The sequence below is a fragment of the Brassica napus genome, chromosome C7, assembly GCF_020379485.1.
Source record: "Brassica napus cultivar Da-Ae chromosome C7, Da-Ae, whole genome shotgun sequence".
Taxonomy (NCBI): Eukaryota; Viridiplantae; Streptophyta; class Magnoliopsida; order Brassicales; family Brassicaceae; genus Brassica; species Brassica napus.
This window is the reverse complement of record NC_063450.1, coordinates 18429114-18447983: the sequence shown is the minus strand read 5'-3', so window position 1 is coordinate 18447983 and position 18870 is coordinate 18429114. Positions and strand designations below refer to the sequence as shown.

The following is an 18870-nucleotide window of genomic DNA, read 5'->3' as shown; positions in this document are numbered from 1 at the left end:
ATTCTCACAAATCTTAGATTTATGTTAATACTCAAATTGTGACGATAAAAAAAAGTGTTAGAGCCAAATAAGTCATAAATTTCGTAAGTGGCAAAAAATATTGGTTACTTGCAAGTTTTAAATACTTTATTAATTAATTAACATAAAATGGAAAAGAAAAACAAAAACAAACAAAGAGTCTCCAGCCTCAACAACAATAATCCGTTCTAAAGCTTGGCTCTTTCGCTCTTTCCCTTTCGATCTCTCTCTTTCTCTCTGAAACAACTCCATCTTCTTCGACTTAAGGCTTTTACAGGCCAAATTGCAGTTTTTTTAATTAATCGAATTATTTCGGTTCGAGTTGACGAATCGAGAGAAGATAAAGATATTAAATATGAGAAAAGAGTGATAATTTTATTTTAGATTCTGGAAATGGAGCAGCTTGTCAACTTCATCATTCGACCTCCAAGGTTTGTGAACCTTCCTTCCTCTTTGATTTCCTTTTAAAGCTTTCATCTTTCGATTTCCTGATTTCGGAATTGTTATCGTAAGTATTAGATTCGATCGTGTAGGCATTCAATTTTAGATTTGTCATTTTCCCGGAAAATTAAATGGACCACTTCGAACCCCCTTCTGCAGTTTGTCTTCTTCCTACTTAGCATTCATATCAACTGTACTTGCTTGACCTTCTTCTGAGTCAGAAGAAATCTTCTTCTTTTTTTTTTTTACTGGGCACCCACGTAATCTCATTCTGAAATTTTACTACTCAGATTCTACTGTTTATATTTGATATTACTGTCTAAGACTTGTGAGACGTTACTATGTTGTAAGTTACAACTAGAAATGTTCCTAAGAGCATCCGCCAGATTATTGTTTCACTTTTTTTTTGTTTATTTGACTTCTTATGTGAAATTGTGAATGCAGAGCTGAGTATGACCCGGAACATGATCTCTTGGAAAAGGACTTCATGATGAAAGGCAGATGGTATCAAAGAAAAGATTTAGAGGTGGTAATAAAAGCTTTCTATTTCGTTTCTAAGCTTTATGTAAATAAAAACTTGGAACTTTATTTGTCTTACAAAGTCAAAAGTCTGTTTATTGAAAGATAAGTTGTATGTAACTTTTGAACCTTATTAAAAGACAACTAATCAGAATTGTTTGTGAACTCCTCATTAGTAAGTGAATAGTGTTATTCGGATGCGTTTTTGGCAGATTAAAAACAGTAGGGGAGATGTTCTCCAGTGTAGTCATTACATGCCAGTTGAACGCCCTGAAGGAAAACCTTTACCCTGCGTAATATATTGCCATGGTAACAGGTACATGAACGCTTCATAGAGCTCCTTTGTGCAATTTACTATCAGGGATATGAGTTATATTTGTTAACGTTGTATTTCCTTTTACCCTTTTGTTTCCTGTTGAGGACCATCTTGATTTTTTTAGCATTACTTAATGGTTCCCTGCAACTTTGTCATTCAGTGGATGTAGAGCGGATGGTAGTGAAGCCGCAATTATGTTGCTGCCTTCAAACATCACAGTTTTCACTCTTGATTTTTCGGGATCTGGTCTCTCTGGCGGGGAACATGTCACCTTAGGCTGGAACGAGGTATGTGCTCCTTTAATCATTCTTGTTTATTTCTTCCACTCTTCAAAATACATTTAGGCATCCTATATTTATCTGTATGAAGGCATATTCCATTTGATTTTGGTCCTTCACCAGTTTCTCTGTGCCTTTTTCTTCGCCTATAAAATTACTGTTTATTCTGAGAGATTGTTGATCGTTCTTCTGAACAATTTTTAAACCTGTTGTGAGTGTTTGCAGAAGGATGATCTGAAGGCGGTGGTTGAGTTCTTGCGGCAGGATGGAAATATATCCCTGATAGGGTTATGGGGGCGTTCAATGGGTGCTGTCACGAGGTTTCTTCCAGTCTCTGATTTGTCAATTTAATAAGAACATATTCATTTTTCCTTGTTGCATAAAGTTTAAGTAATGGTTTGGAACAGTATCAATGAAAGTAAATCGTACGGGCGATTCATTATGCTGTGAAACTTTCAGTAGCTTTAGAGAGGTGAATAGATACTGTGGTACTTTCCAGTTATTAGCCATACCTAACACATGTCTCACTTGAACCACCATACGAGCTAAGATGAAGTTGTGAAATAAGCAATTTATTATTGCCATCACTTGTCTTGCGTGCTAAACTGTGATGTCATTGTTTTGAATCATCTTTTCTGTTACAGCTTGATGTATGGAGCTGAGGATCCTTCCATTGCAGGAATGATTTTAGATAGCCCTTTCTCCGATTTGGTTGATCTGATGATGGAACTTGTAGATACATATAAGTTCCGTCTACCAAAGTTTACCGTAAGCAATTTTATTATCTTTCTGGTGCTATTGTTCTCTCTACTACAAGGTTTTCCACATTGCTTTTATTCTATGGTTTTTATCTCTTTCCATTGTATGTTCAGGTGAAATTTGCAATACAGTTCATGCGGAGAGCTATTCAGAAAAAGGCAAAGTTCGATATAACGGATCTGAATACCATTAAGGTTGTGTTCTCTACTCAAATGTCTATTTTTTTTGCCATGATCATCCTTCTAGTTGGAAAAGTTTTTGATTGGTAAAATATATCCACTTACATTTTTTTTTATCTTTCATGCTGCAGGTAGCAAAGTCTAGTTTTGTTCCAGTTTTATTTGGACATGCCTTAGATGATGACTTTATTCGCCCTCATCATTCAGATCTTATATATGAAGCCTACGTAGTAAGTTTCCAATTCTTGCTAGCCTTCCTTCATCTTGCCCATTGTTCATCTTATATGTTCTCTTCTGCTAGCCTCTATATTCTTTGCTACAAACATCTTGCTTATGGCTATGGCAGGGTGACAAAAATATCATCAAGTTTGAGGGAGATCACAACTCTCCTCGGCCTCAGTTCTACTTTGATTCGATAAATATCTTTTTCCACAACGTCCTTCGTCCACCAGAGGTTACGGGGCCGACATTTTATGACTCGTTAGATGAGTACTTAGCAAAGGTAATGTCATCTCGCACTTATGACTGTTTACTTTTCTCTCTTGTTTCTGCTTCAAGAAACGTCAATAGTGTTGTTTATTTTATGTTCAGGGCAGTTGGGGCACTATGCATGACACAACTATTCCACAATCATCAGTGCAGAAGAGTGAGTCATACTGGTCTTCCTCTTTAAGTTTCTGATATTTGAGCTCAAAGGTAACATATTTTGTCACTATTCAGGTTTAGCCGGGAGTAGCATCTCTGAGGCAATCAATGAAGTCCGCGTGAAAAGACCCATGAGTCGCACAGATGTCAGTAATTCGTGGCTAATCTTGGTCTTTTTAATTGCTAATGTCTAATACAGTTCACTTATGCATAGGTTTGATGTTTTGTTTTCCATAATTCGGATGATAAGCAATCAATTGCTCACCTAACGTTCCAAAATTCCAGTTTTCATATTCCTTCACTGCAATCTGATTATAGAACTTTACAGAAAGAGCTTAAAGCTTATGAATATAGTAAAAGAGAAGGCTGTGGGTTGTAGTTTCAAGCTTTCTTCATCATAGTATTGATGGGTTTCTATTACTTCGTTCAGGTTCCTTCGAATGTCACATCCAACGGTTCTCCATCAGAAACTAAGGTATAAGATCAGTTTCATTATTTTCTTTCTTGTGTTCATAGTTACTAGTCACCATGTTTAAGCATATGGTCGTTTGATCATATAATGGTAATTGGATGAACCACAGTAGAGAGAGATGTGTTATGGTGACTATCTTATATTCTTGTACATAAAAAATGAAAAGAAATCAAAGAAATGAAGATAGCCGATGTGGCATAATGATTTCGTTTCAGGAAAAAGAGAATCATGATGGCCGTGAAGACAGTTCATCATCTCCTGATATGATAAGCTTTGATTTGTCAAATGGTGATCATGATCAGTACCCTCCTCAGCTTGCGATGGCTTTAGATGATGACCAATATCTGGAGTATCACTTAGAGGACATCCCATCTAATGCAGAGGAAGAAGAAAGGGTGAGATTAAAAAAGTGGATATTCTACTTTAACTAAACCTTGTAGTATTGTCTCATGTTCTGTTGACATTTCTCAAAATCTTATTACTTGGTTCAGATGCTTATGAAAGCGGTGATGGAGTCACTGAAGGACTTGGAAGTGCAAAGTCTTGAGAAAAAAGAATCTCCCGAGAAGAGAGTTCTTGGCAGCAATTCTTTTCAAACTGCACAAGAACCCCTTCTTTCTAGGAAAGAATCAACTTCAACTCAAGCAAACCAGTCAGAGACTACTGATTCTGCTTCGAGTCCAGCAACAGTCGGCGGGGATGTAGCACCATCATCTTCCGAGTCCAAAGCTCCAAATGGGACCTCGGATTCTCTAACAGCACCCGTAGATGCTTCTGTGCCTGGCTGCACGAGCCAGAATGCAAGCGAGAACGGTGACATGTCGGCAGATACAAAGGCCACAGTGACAGTTGAACGTACTAGTAGCGCACCAGGCAAAGTCTTTGACGGGTTAATACGTAAGTGGGATCTCAACTTCTTCAAAAACAACAAATGATTCCAGTTATTGATAAATTTGATTTTGGCAATTTGGTGAAGTCCATGCATATATGTCCAAAACTAGTTTGTTTGTTTGTTTGTTTTCAGTGATTTGTCAATGTTAGGCTTAACATTGTTTGGGTTTGGTTATGATTTGATTCAAATTGTTTGTGTTCTTGGGTATTCATTTTGTTCGTTCCATGTACTTGTTTAAGTGTTCTTTATCCTCTTACTCTTGTTACAAACATTTGATGATGATTCAATTATTCCTTTGCAAGTACTTGTTTATAAGAAGAATACACTCGAGGAAGATTGAAGATACTACATTATTTATTTAAAACATTTTTCTTACAGCATCTCAAGCCTCGTTACTTTATTCTGTGTAAACCAAAGCTTCTCACTTGACATGGTTGGTGAGCCAAACGAGCATGTCCTTGTGAGCTTCCTCTGCGGCTTTAACCTCTGATGGATCATTCGGGTCGTACCTAACAGTCCAACCATGTCTGACTCTTGGGAATATCTTCACAAAACTTTTCACCTTCAACATCATATTCGCTTGATGGTTAGTCAGATTGCAGAATACAGAAATAGTTTCTTCCTTAAACAGACCAGCTACTAGAAACTGAAAAACAATAAAGGTAAGTGAATAAGCTGAGCAAAGAAAGTACCTCAGGTTTTGTAGCTAAAACATGTTGGAATTGCTTCACGAGCTCTGGAGGAGTCACTTGATCGTATTCAGCTCCTAACACAGAAATTGGAACCTTGACCCCTGGTTCAATCACGGTCATCGCATTACCATTAGCAAAGGAGAAGGGAAAACAAGTAAAATCATAATCAAATATCTACTTACCCTTGATATCATCCACCGTAACACGAGAAGGATGTAACAAAACAACAGCTTTAACAAGCTCTTGCTTCGCCAGTTCCACCGCAACTTTTGCTGTGATCAGAAGACAAGACGAAACAAAAGAGTTTCTGTTACAAAATATGGAGCACATTTTGTTAAAGATGGGATGAAGCAAAACCAAACTCACCACCCCAACAGAACCCTGCTGCTCCAACTGTAGTTATGCCTTCGTTCTTCAAGGCATCAACTACTGGCTTTGAGTCTTCAAAACCCTTATCCTACAAATTCAATCCATGGATTCATTTCAAATAAGAATAAAAGCACTGGCTAGAATCTAACATTGCAATCATCAACGAAAACAAACAAACAATAATGCATTCAAATGATCATCAGAAGGTATGGAAAAGTAGGACCATTAGAAACCTCAGAGAGAGAGAGAAAAAACAAAAAAAACACTGACTTGGATAAAGGAAGAGGAAACTAACTTGTGGGTGATCTTTTATCCAGATAGGAAGTGGTCGATCCTCATTCGCGGGATTATAGGGATCTCCATGGAAGAAGTCGGGAACCACCGCATAGAATCCAGCTTCTGCAACTTTGTCAGCAAGTTTCCTGTGTCACAGAACAAGCAAAAACCAAAGCAAGTTACAACAGGATACTTATTTCGAGTCATAGAAAAAAAAAAAAAAAAGTGTCAAAACGTTCTTATATCATTTCCGATCTAGAAGCTAGCACAAGGAGACAAAATTAACTCCCCAGTGACACTAGATTCTTTGGGGTTCTATTAGGATTGTCCTTCTTGTAATAGATTCTTGGGGTTCTATTACCAACCAAAATGTGATACGAATCTACCTATCAACAAAAGGCATACACTTGATACTTGGGGGTTCTAGTGAGCATCTACAGTAAGTACTAAACTACCTCAGTTGTGGAGTTTCATATCCTGCGGAGGACCAAAAAAAAAAAAAAAAAAAAGGAAGTTTAGATTCTTAAAAATCAAACCAAGTTCAGAAAGATTGATACTTTAAAGGAGAAGAACACTTCTTTACTCAATAGTTAGAAAAGTAGTGAAGAAAAGGCTCACCGAAAACATGAGAGACAAGAACCACGGCGAGCTTTGAGTGAGTTGAACCAGAGACGTAACTGTCGAGGCCGCCTAGCTTCTCTACATGACCCGACCCGCTATTTGGATCCAGCTTAGGCGGGTTCTCCGTACACTGATGACCCGACATATCTTTCCTTTCTTCGCCGAGACAAGAACAAAGGCTCCCTCCGCTTTAAGCAAGGGACGGTACACATTAACAACCCACACGTGTGCACTGTTAGGTGGAAGTAACAATGCACACGTGCGTTAACTAAAAAGTAAAAAGTTAAAAACATAGTTAAAAAGCGATTTATTTATTATTTTTAACTTTCCTTGTTGTTGTGGTTAAAATATTTTGCGTTGAGAACCACGACGGGAAGAAGATGGCGATTGATTCACGAGTTAGTTGATCGCTTTCCGCCATCCAAAGAGACAAAAACACAAGACAGGTTTGTCGGTTTCTGTTTCTTTACAAGGGTTTTTCTCCTTTTTTTTTCTTTCTATGTATCTTACTTATCCTCTGTTTCTCAACCTCAGAACCCAAACAGAACTGAAGAATAGGAAACAGAGAGAGACGAATGGGTTCGCTCAAGGACGGTCAAAGAAGGGACTTGGAGGGAGGAGAAGAAGAATCGGAGGAGCCGCTATTAACGGCGCAGAACCAGAGGTTCACTATGTTCCCAATTAGGTACAAGTCGATTTGGGAGATGTATAAGAAGGCTGAGGCCAGCTTCTGGACTGGTTTGTCCTCTCTTTGTTTTTGTGTGTGTTTTACTTACTTTGTTTTATTCTCGAATATTTTGAATGATGATTAATAAAGTTTGTAACTTTGTTTATAGAATTGTAAAAGTTTTAGGTTTTAACTTTGTAATAGATGTTTGCTGGATACGGAGAATAGGAGAAGAATATGTTTTTTGCTTCTAATTCTTATGCAAAAAGGACTTTAATTCTAATCATGTTCTAGTCATGTCATGTGTATGTGATTGCTCTGTTTCTCGTAGTGGTTGTTTTACTTTTTTTTTTTTTTTTTTTTTTTTTAATGAATGGGTTTTGCAGCTGAAGAAGTTGATCTTTCGACGGATGTGCAGCACTGGGAAAAGTTGTCGGATTCAGAGAAACATTTCATCAGCCATGTTCTGGCCTTTTTCGCGGCATCAGATGGGATTGTTTTGGAGAATTTGGCCGCTAGGTTCTTGAATGATGTCCAAGTCCCTGAGGTGAGTATATATAATATATGTATGGTAGGGCATGACATATCTTGAAACCTGCACAAACTGTTTCATCTAATACAGACTGTTCTCTGGATTCTCAGGCTCGTGCTTTCTATGGGTTTCAAATTGCCATGGAGAACATTCATTCTGGTACGTGCTGTGCATATTATAGAAGCTTGTGAAATTCTATATCATCTTTTGTGCATATTCTCAAATGTTTTCAGTTCTGATTCTTACTGCAAACTCTGAGATATCCTTAAGTCAAGCCTGGCTAGATAGATTGTATGTTTTCATAGGGATGCTTACTTTGTTAAGTTCTATTTGTCATGGTGAATGAACATTAACATCCGAGGACCAAAACCATAAGACTTGCTGTAGCCAGTATCCAGTTTGACCTTTGATATGGTTAAGTTTTTCTAGATTTGGCCGGGTACACTAAACTAAGACTACGACCTAGGTTTTTGGTCTTGCAAGTTGCTCTATAACTGGTAGCATTTTGGGTTTTGAGTATACCAAGTAAAACTGATTTAGAGCCTCTTTATTTTTTTTCTTACTGTTGGGAAACTTCAGAGATGTACAGCCAACTTCTGGAGACGTTTATAAAGGATTCGCAGGAGAAGGATAGATTGTTCAATGCTATTGAGACCATTCCCTGCATTTCCAACAAGGCTAAATGGTGTTTAGATTGGATTCAAAGGTATCAATCCAACTTCTTGTTTTTGTTGCTCGGATTTAGTTGTTCCAAGAAACATCTGTCTAATCAGTCAGTATATATACCATTTGTCTGCTGCAGTCCTATGTCTTTTGCTGTGAGGCTTGTTGCTTTTGCATGCGTCGAAGGAATCTTCTTCTCCGGAAGGTACCTTTTCCTGTTGTTGCGTTTTATGTAGCTCTTAGTAGCAAGCAGACTTTGTGTATAAGCACTTAAGCATTACATGACTTCTTTTTTACAGCTTCTGTGCCATCTTCTGGCTGAAGAAGAGAGGTCTTATGCCTGGTTTGACTTTCTCAAACGAGCTTATATCGAGAGACGAGGGTCTCCACTGTGACTTTGCATGTCTCTTGTACAGGTACGCATCAATCCGCATTGTGTTTTATAAGCAAAGCATCTCTATAGTTCATTTACTCCTTATCAAACTTTGTGCAGTTTGCTTCAGAAGCAGCTTCCTGTGGAGAAAGTTTATCAGATTGTTCATGAGGCAGTGGAAATTGAGACAGAGTTTGTCTGCAAGGCCCTTTCATGCGATCTGATTGGAATGAACTCAAACCTCATGAGTCAGTACATACAATTTGTCGCAGACCGTCTTCTGGTATAAGGGATTTAATGTTAATTCTCCCTCTTGTTTACAGCATGAACTGCCTTTTTGTGTCAATCTCATGGATTTGTCTCTCATTTTTTTTTTGTAGGTTACATTGGGATGTGAAAGGAGATACAAAGCAGATAATCCATTTGACTGGATGGAGTTCATATCTCTCCGGTAAGTATATCTCTTTTGAATTTCACTCAACTTAAGATGCATTAACCTGATCAAGAACAGTGTTATTTATCTTCATTGGTTAAGTGTGGTTTTTTGCTATTTTATATGACAGAGGGAAGACAAACTTCTTTGAGAAGAGAGTGGGAGAGTATCAGAAAGCATCTGTTATGTCAAGCCTCCAAGAAGGTAATAAGAACTACGAATTCAAGATTGATGAGGACTTTTGAATGAAATTCGCCATTGACTCTGGGAAGGGCTCATCTCATTCTTTATGAGTTACTCCAAAATGGGAACAGTGTAGTAGACTAGTAGACTAGTAGTAGTAGAAGAAGAAGAAACAAACTCACTTAAAATCACCATTTGTTTTGGTTTTGGCTTAGCAATAGATGTTATGTTACTATTATTTGTGCCTTCTTTAATGTGTAATAATATTACATCTTAGTTAATATATAACTGAAATAATAAGAAATATTTTCAACTAAAATGGTGAGATATCATTGTTATTTGTTGTTAAAATGTTTCAATGGTTTTGTCAATCAATGTCTTCAATTACTAGTTTGGTAGTAATAATAATTAAACACGTTTACAGTGCATTAATGAAACTGAAACAAAGCTTAACAAAAAAAGCAATGGTATTATTAGGACTTGGACATACACTGTTAGTTTCTATAAATATCTGAAATAACGAATTGATATATAGTCGCGAGCAAGTTATGACTTCCAATGCAAGAAGCCAACATATGTGACGATGTCGTTTAACAATCTGGCTCACCATGTGACAGTGAAAACCGTATTAATAAAAATTAATTAACTTACCACCAACAATTATTATAGTCCAAACACTCCAATTCGTTGGAGAAACATGGAATAATTTATATTATATGGTGCGGCTTAGCTGTATACTTTAAGAAAACTCTACAACCCCATTGACATTTTTTAAAAATTCCCACTTGGCCAACCTTTATAAAGTCTGTTTATCATCCTTTATCGGGCCTGGACGTTCGGGTATCCGTTGGCATTCGGGTCGGATTTTTCGGGTTTTCGGATTTTCGGGTTTATGCTTCTAGGTCTCATACTAAAATTTTATTAATACGGATAGGGTTCGGATAATAACACTTCGGGATCGATTCAAAATTGTATTGCGTCATATAACCCATAAAGTAATCATATATCGTACGGATTCGGGTTATATCGGTTCGGTTCGGATATAACCAAAGTAAAAAACAAATTTTTGAAGTAAAACATAAAGAAAAACATCTAAATTAAATGAAAATTAATCTATCACATATAAAATTAATAAAATAACAATAAAATGTTAAATCAAGTATGAAAACAAACATCATTTGCAAACAATATGTATTGCCTTATAGAGAGTAGACTTTTTATTCAATGAGCAAATTATAAAATACTCATTTATAACTAGTTGTGTACTTAAAGCATTTATTATTATATATAATATTACCACAAATATTGAATTTAATAATTGGAATACTTATATATATTCCAAAATATTTATATTGACTATTAATTTTGGATTTTTCGGGTTACCCGTTCGGGTTCGGTTAATAACACTTCGGGTTCGGATATTTTTTGTACCACCCTACAAGATCCGTTCGGGTATTTTTACGTTTCGGGTCGGATAACGGGTCGGGTTTTTAGGTTCGGGTTCGGTTCGGATTTCGGGTTCCGAATTTTATGCCCAGGCCTATCCTTTATTATCCGATGCAGTCTATCAAAAGTTTTCGGCTAAAAATTATAGCATTTATCTGTTTGTATTCGGTTTTTCTTTTGTCATTTTTTTTTGTCATCTCTGTTTTAATTCCTTTAGAAGTAAAATTATTTATCTCCAACAAAACTATAGGTTATCAGACTTATTATTATCAAAATTACATGTTATTTATTCTCTGTTCTATAAATATTATTTAAATTTATTGATATTCAATCATACAATTTAGTAATAAATTTTATTTTAAAGTAAATTTTAACAAAATTTAAAAGTATTACATATTAAATACAAACACATAAATTTATACAAATTTACAAAATATAGTTACTAATTAAACTATAATTAAAAATTACCAAATTTTACAAATCATATATGAACTTAAAAATCAAATAAAATCTGTAAATGAATAATATTGTGGATGATTGGTTGTAATTTTTTTAATATAGTTATATATGATGTAATTGGAAGAATTACATGAGAAAAAAATATTTATACACTAATATGTTTTTGTAAAATTTACTAAATAATGCTGTTGAAAATAGGTCTTCTAGAGTGATTTCTTTATTTGTAGGTGTGTTTTTAAAAACTAAAAAAGCATGATTATTAACTTTTATAGTTATAGTAAAAATTAAAACTAAATAGACTTACTGCAGTTTAAGTGTTTAACCAATCATTATATTATGTTAGTCTTTTAGATATTTAAATTACTTCCTTATTAGTTACTCCTTATTAGTTACTATAAAATAGTAATATTTATTTTTAGGATTACTTGGTCCAACTAACTCCTTCTAAATTTATAGAGACAAATAAGAACAAAACAACACCTAACTATATCCACAAATATTGTAACGTACAAATGATCAATAAGTAAATCTTGGATCATGGGAGGAAAAATACAACGAAAATTGATGAAATTGGTGTAAAGATGGGAAGGTGCGCAGTCTAAATCTGAAACGCCTTCGTTTTCAGACAACTGGACAGAAAGACAAAAGAACATGAACCTCACTATTGTGACTAGTGTTTGTATGTGTGTGTGCTCACCAACCAAGATATGATTCTTACTCGAAAGAGACATCAACCAAACAACCCTTTAGTTAACAGAATCAAAAGGGACTCTTTTGTTTTGGGTCCGATCCACTTATCTCCCTGAAACAGTTTTGGAGATTTGACTAATACTAATCAAAACTAATTATCGTGTTTCGTTTTTCTCCAACATGTTATTTATGATTAACAAGCTGCCCTTTCCTGATCTAAATCTTGATTAGCATCTTTACCCTCTGATCATTTGGAAAAAACGATTAAAGATGTAGATTAATTTGTTGGCTTTAAAAGTAAAACAGCCAAATACAAGTCCCCAATATATAAACTATTGGATTAGACTCCCTAAAAATTGTATCATGTTTTAAAAGTCAGTTAACAATATATAACAAGTTCTAATAATAAAAATATTTGCGCATTCAAGTTTATAAAATATGATGGTAGTTTGTTGAACAGTGGACCGGTAAGGTATAAAACATTGCTTGATTTTGTGCTTTCACAAAAAGGTAACTAGAGATACATGCTGCATTTCCATTCGAGATGTCAATTGATTAAAGCAAACGATAGGACTTTCATTATCTTCAATTAGAAACTGACCGGTGATGGACCATCCCCAACCTCCACTAACAACATCTTCACCTACTCCTAACCACTAATCCAATTATCTTCTTTTTCATTCTTTTTTCTGTCAATATTATCCTATTTCTGGTTTTTTTACTATCAACAAAGACAATCACTTTGTTAACCCTATTTATAGAAAAATACAACAATCTCATGTTATATCTGATGTATTAAAATATAAGCATTATATGAAATTAACCTTTTTAACATGTATTATAGATTTAGTTCGCTTATGCAAATCATAATCTACTAATAGTTTATTAATAATGGAGCTAACTTACACTCAAAAACTAGTTCAAGAGTGGAGGATTGTCCATACACTTATATATTGCCCAAAGATCACATCATTAAACGATGTGGAACTTAATATGCCCCCTCGAGATGTGGGTGGGAAACAGTCCATTGGAAACAATCCAAGCCCAACATCTCGAAATTACCACAGCAATATGTGCCACTTGTACATGCTACATAGGTACGAAACTGTTTATGTGAGAAATCATATGTCGGGCTTTCACCATGGACTCTGATACCATATTAGTGATGAGCCTAACTCACACCCAAAAGCTAGCTCGTGAGTGGAGGATTGCCCATACACTTATATATTGCCCAAAGATCAAATCATTAAACGATGTGAGACTTAATATGCCCCCTCGAGACGTGGGTGAGAAATGGTCCATTGGAAACAGCTCAAGCCCTACATCTCGAAATTACCACAGCAATATGAGCCATTTGTACAGGCTACATAGGTAGGAAACTGTTTATGTGAGAAATCATATGTCGGGCTTTCACCATGGGATCTGATACCATATTAGTGATGGGCCTAACTCACACCCAAAAACAAACTCAAGAGTGGAGGATTGCCCATACACTTATATATTTCTCAAAGATCACATCATTAAACGATGTGGGACTTAATATAGTTTTTTTTACATATAGAAAAGTTTATCAGTAAGTAGACTATTATTGACGCCATGTGAATTAGACAGAAAATGCATTTTGGTTTTGAGATTAGAGTTTGAAAAAATTCATAGATTCCAATGATTCATGCGAGGCCATCTCGGCCTAGTATTCCGGTAATCCACACAAGGGTGATGGTTAGTGACTTTATTCATAATAAATCTAAAGAATGGGATGTGAAAATGCTGGAGAATGTAATCGTATCAGATGATATACTACTACTTATTCAGAGTTCATCTGTAAATCAATCCACTGAAGATGATAAGTTTTGTTAAAGTTATACAAAAGTGGCCAGTATACCGTAAAATCAAGATATTGGATGGTTAGCAATATTCTAAATCACAAACCTAAGGCTATGTTAACAGAGTCTAACATCACTATGTTCAAGTTTTTGGTTAGAAAATTAGTGTTCCTCTGAAAATATGTCATCTTATATGGTTGATTGTAAGATGACATATAGCGGTAAAATCCGACATCTCATCCTATGCGATGTGATAATCATTGTCTTAGACGTGAGAATATAGATGAATCTGTAAATCATGATATTTTTGAATGTCCACTAGCTTTACAACCTTAGGAATTATCATATACACAATCATGTTCATCATTTTTCTTATTTAAAGTGTTTATACCAACTTAGACTATATGTTTTGGAGGAAAAACGATACCGAAGACTTGGAGTTGGATAGAAATTTGTATCCACATATAATATGATATGTACAAAGAGCCCAAAACGATAAATTATTTAAAGGAATCACAAGAGATCCTTTAGAACTAGTAAGGCACACAGAAGATAAATGCCACATTTGGTTTGAGTCAAATACAATAGACATAGCAGATGTACAATCACTACATCATCCAGTAACCGCTAAAGATGCATGTAAGCTTGCAGAGCATTTGTATGGTGGATGGATCATGGACTCTTGAATCATAGTTCAGTGGATGGTTTGAAAACATTTTTCTGGATATGACCAACTTGTGGGAATAAGGAACCAAAAGAGGTGCATGTCATTTCTGCATACGAAGCTGTAAGCACTTTTAGGAAAAATAAAGTATGTTACAATACTAAATCTGTCAACATTTTTGAACGGATTGAAATGATTTGATTTCAATGATTCCTAATCGGCATCATGACCCAAATTTTCAATGGAACTGAAGAAGTTGACAATTCTAAGAGAAAGATTCCAAGATTTCAAGATTGTTTATCAACCTTGAGTACAAAACATGATTGCGGATCCATTAGTCATACATTTTTAGCTTAAATAATATAATAACTTTTTGATGTCAATTTTTTTTAATTTGACATATTATTTACAAAATATGCCCTTAATGTTTTTATACGTTCATTAAGTATAATAATATTAAATCTACTTCTAACAAATTTATAAATAACATTTTTTAATATTTTTTTTAAAAAAATATATGTTTTAAATTAATTTATTAAATCTAAATTATTTTTTTGATTAAACTTTATATTGATTAATCAAAGAATAATGGGCATTTACAAATGGAAAGTTGGATTTAGATAAAAACTGAGCTAAAAGAAATCGACCACCTAATCAATATATCATCTCGAATACACCTCAAACCAGCGACGAAGCAGACCTTCTAGCTTATGGGTGCCCTTGTACTTCAAAGAGCAAATCCTATTCCTGATAGCTTTATCAATGCGACAAATCATGGTTTCCGTTGCCAACCAAACTCCCTGATGCCTTCTCAAGTTTTTTCTTGCCAAGTGGTATACATAGTAGTGTGAAAGACCATCTTAAGCAGAATAACATCAAGATTGTTTCGACGCTGTCGCTTCAGAGAAGCCACCATGATGGACCAGTCCGGAGAAGCTGTAGAGCCGAGCAAAGTGGTTGTTAGAGTAGTCCAACGGAAAACTGTATGAAACTATATATTTAATGTAATTTAATTTTATATTAAATTATTGTTTAAAATAACAAAAACTATTATTAATAAAATTTTGATCAATAACCAAAACTAAAAATTGTATGAAACTATATATTTTAAAAAAAATTTAATTGTCAAGAGAAATAGTAACTATCATATACATAAACAAGATGTTATTTTAAAATAAAAAGGTTTTATCACGTTCTAATAGTTAATATTATAATATTTTACAATATAAAATTCGACATAGTGAACATGTTATACTTTTTAAATCGATTTTTTTATCTCAAATAAGACTAAATATGTTTATTACAAAAATTGAAAACCAAACTAATTTTACATATATTAAAAATAAATAAACATATATATATATATATATTATTTCACTAAAATTTTGTATAAATAGTCTCACACTATAAAAGAACTCTATTTTATATTAAACTATAACTTTTTTTGTCTCAGTGATACTTCATATTGATGCTGAAAACTTCGAGATATATTTTTATTTATCATTAGTTAGTGAGAAATAATCAAAATATAGTTAGAATTATTGTTAATTGGAAATTATCTCAATATATCTTGAATCATTTTTATCTATACCAAAATATTACTTTTATGAAACTTTAAAAATATAGTGTTTTTCTATTAATCAGTGATGAATAATCGAAATATAGCTAAAATTATTGCTAATGAGAATGATCAAAATAATTTAATTTATTATTAATTAAAAGATTTTTTGATTATATTATTAATATAAAACACAATCAACACAATTTTTTTAAAGAGGAAAATTAGTACTTTTACTATAAGAATTTTGTATAAAAAACAGAAATCACGTGATATAAAAGTGCCGGTAAGAGATTTATCTCTTCTTTTTTTTTTAATAATCGTAGTTGATCCGGGCCTACTAATCCTCCCAGACCAAGCGTAGCCGTTGGTAATACCGAGACACGACGTAAACATGCTCTTCCAACAAGAATCTAGGGGTACAATGGAATAGACTCCAAACGTTAAACCACCATCCCAAAGCACCATCCCAATGTACCGTTATCTCTTCCTTTTGTGATATATGTTGGTTTACCCTTGTCTATGTTTTCTGTTTCTTTTTTTTGAGGGTTGTATTGAAAGTCATCTACTTTTATAGCTTGTGTGTTTAGAATGTGTTCTTATACTTATTATGTTCAGTTTATATGCTGGTTTCTACTCTTTCTTTGTTTGGATTTAGTTTTAGGGAATTTCAATGTATACGTCAGTTTAATTTATCAATCTTGTAATTTATCTTTGATTTGTTTCTTAAGTTAAATAAAATTTACAGAGAAAACAGTGTCAGTAAGAAATATCTCGGTTACCAAAAATGGTATCGGAGTTTGAAATTCGTTGACCCACTAAATAAAATCCTCGTATGCAATGGTTCTTTAAAAGTTTTAATTAAAAAATGAAAGGCTGGTAATTGAATCTAACCATTACCTACCTGATAAACACCAAGGTTTGGATCTAGAGATGATCTTGTCCCATTTGTTTATAGTGGTATAGGAGCTCCAGCTGGAGTGCCCGCCTCTGGGTTCGAGTCTTGGCCACTGCGGAATTTACATGTGGGCTGCAGCACCCGAGACCGAAGACCGTTACACGGTGAGCCACATGGTGACGCCCTGGCAGCGTCCTTGCTCACTTCGGTCTCTAGTCTGGACCACCTCGGTGGGGCCAGGATACTCGGTTAGCAAAAAAAAAAAAACTATAAAGAGAATATAAAAGCTGGATTCATGTGGGTCACATCCATCATTTATCGTGTTCTTCAATTCACCAACCTCAGGTTCGCATCTTTTGTACTTTCTTTCTGATTTTAAATCTTCCAGTACAACTTCTGTTTTTTTTTTTTTTTTTTTTTGACGTCCTTCTGTTTTGTTATAAAAAAGATATATTTAAAGCTTTTAAAATTTTATGTATATATGATGGCATACAAAGATTGGATATTTATATATACAGTCTCATAAAATTGTTTATCAAAATGCGTTTAATTTTAATAAAAAAGACACACACAAGTCCAACGTAAATGTTATAACGTATAGTTTGTTCAATCGACACAGGTTTCTTAACCAATAAATCAGGTTTTATGTTCATAATATTTTTTTTTGATAAATCAGCTATCCGGTCGGCTCCGGGGAGAACACACTTACTGCTATAAAATAGACTAGCACGAAAGCGTACCACACTGCCTCATCAAAAATTGAATATCTTTCGACTATTGCCAGGAGGTGAATAGATCGTCTGTTACGATCCACACATGTAAACCATTTAGACCGAAATTCAAACTCAGACTAATCAAATAGTGGTAATTTAGTTTATATCAGAAATCAAATCCATAACTAATGTGAGTATACACCAATTCCCAATAGATTACTATTAAACTACCACCTCTTAGTTTCTTATTATTTTTTTGAAGCAAAATGAGTTAAATTAGTTCTTTAACTCTCGTTGGTACTTAGCTACGTGACTTGAAATGTTTTTCTTCTTTTAAAGTTCTCAGTTAGTGTTCCAGTGGAATCATTGCCATAACATAAATGTTATATAAACTTTATATTATTTTCAAGTAATTAAATCTCGGAAAAATTGCGAAAAGGAACAAAAATTTAGCAAGGTTGTCCATTTGGTATAAAACTAATTTTGTCTATTTTGTCTCTTTTTTTACCTTTTTTCTTTCTAAAATTTAATGAAATAAATATTTTTATAAATAAAAAAAATTATTAAAAATATAAACAATTAATAAAACACCGATATACACAAACACACATATTTTTTGGTTGAAAAACTTGATAAATAAAAATTTTAAATTTTCTTCTACTAAAAGTAGAATTCGTCTTCTACAGAAAATGAGTTACTAGAAAACGAATTCCAGAATAAAAAAGTCCATCTACTTTTTTTAGAACGAAAAATCTACTTTTAATTAAAATTCTAAATATAGAGAATGTGAATTCTACTAATTGTAAAGATATATATTTTTCTCTCAAATGCAGTTTCTACTTTTATGAAGTATTCTAAAATTTCGGGAATGCGAAATCTAAATACAACACGTAAGTCTACATGAGGTAGAAATTACATTCAATATTTTTGTCATAGTTCTACTCATTGTAGAAGGTGTTTTCTACGGATAAGAAAACATGTTTTTTTCGAAAATTAAGAAAGTTTATGCTAAGAAAATATTCTAAAAATATTATAAGTTCCTAAAACGTGTTTTGATCGATTTGCTTTGCCAAAAAAAAAAATATATATATATATATGTAAACGATATTTCCGTTTCTTCTTCATCAATCTATGATTTTTCCATAGTTTGTGATGATTTTTCCATAGTTTGTCTTGTGATTTTCACAAACTCTTGTTCTAGATGCATATCTATACAATATGTGGTGTTTGGAAATTTGGTGCAACCACGGGATGAATTTTTTCGGCTGATGACAAAAGGGGTAGGCTACTG

At 34.0% G+C, this 18870-nt stretch overlaps 3 protein-coding genes across 4 annotated transcripts; 2 read left to right on the top strand and 1 right to left on the bottom strand.

Annotated features, from left to right (window-relative positions):
* The first annotated feature begins 153 nt into the window (after window positions 1-153).
* BNAC07G07960D lies at window positions 154-4823 on the top strand. Of its 2 annotated transcripts, none has more exons than XM_013895092.3 (14): window positions 154-449; window positions 904-988; window positions 1191-1294; window positions 1455-1581; window positions 1798-1892; window positions 2217-2340; window positions 2445-2525; window positions 2642-2740; window positions 2857-3012; window positions 3102-3156; window positions 3231-3301; window positions 3586-3630; window positions 3843-4022; window positions 4119-4823. In XM_013895092.3, exons 1-14 carry the CDS (start codon window positions 412-414, stop codon window positions 4560-4562), a joined length of 1704 nt encoding a protein of 567 aa, XP_013750546.1. In that variant the 5' UTR covers window positions 154-411; the 3' UTR covers window positions 4563-4823. The 2 variants fall into 2 exon arrangements, with proteins under 2 accessions (XP_013750546.1, XP_013750547.1); XM_013895093.3 differs by having other exon boundaries at window positions 156-449; window positions 904-985.
* Window positions 4779-6863, bottom strand: LOC106452904 (endo-1,3;1,4-beta-D-glucanase). Its single transcript, XM_013895095.3, has 7 exons — window positions 6475-6863; window positions 6312-6333; window positions 5876-6002; window positions 5578-5668; window positions 5394-5483; window positions 5212-5312; window positions 4779-5081 (listed from the first exon to the last, which is right to left on the bottom strand). Exons 1-7 carry the CDS (start codon window positions 6620-6622, stop codon window positions 4941-4943), a joined length of 720 nt encoding a protein of 239 aa, XP_013750549.1. The 5' UTR covers window positions 6623-6863; the 3' UTR covers window positions 4779-4940.
* Window positions 6696-9647, top strand: LOC106452903 (ribonucleoside-diphosphate reductase small chain A). Its single transcript, XM_013895094.3, has 10 exons — window positions 6696-6923; window positions 7012-7215; window positions 7531-7691; window positions 7787-7835; window positions 8256-8382; window positions 8479-8544; window positions 8639-8755; window positions 8833-8995; window positions 9093-9163; window positions 9276-9647. The coding sequence occupies exons 2-10, from the start codon at window positions 7053-7055 to the stop codon at window positions 9388-9390; spliced, it is 1032 nt and encodes a 343-aa protein (XP_013750548.1). The 5' UTR covers window positions 6696-6923; window positions 7012-7052; the 3' UTR covers window positions 9391-9647.
* Window positions 9648-18870: the final 9223 nt, after the last annotated feature.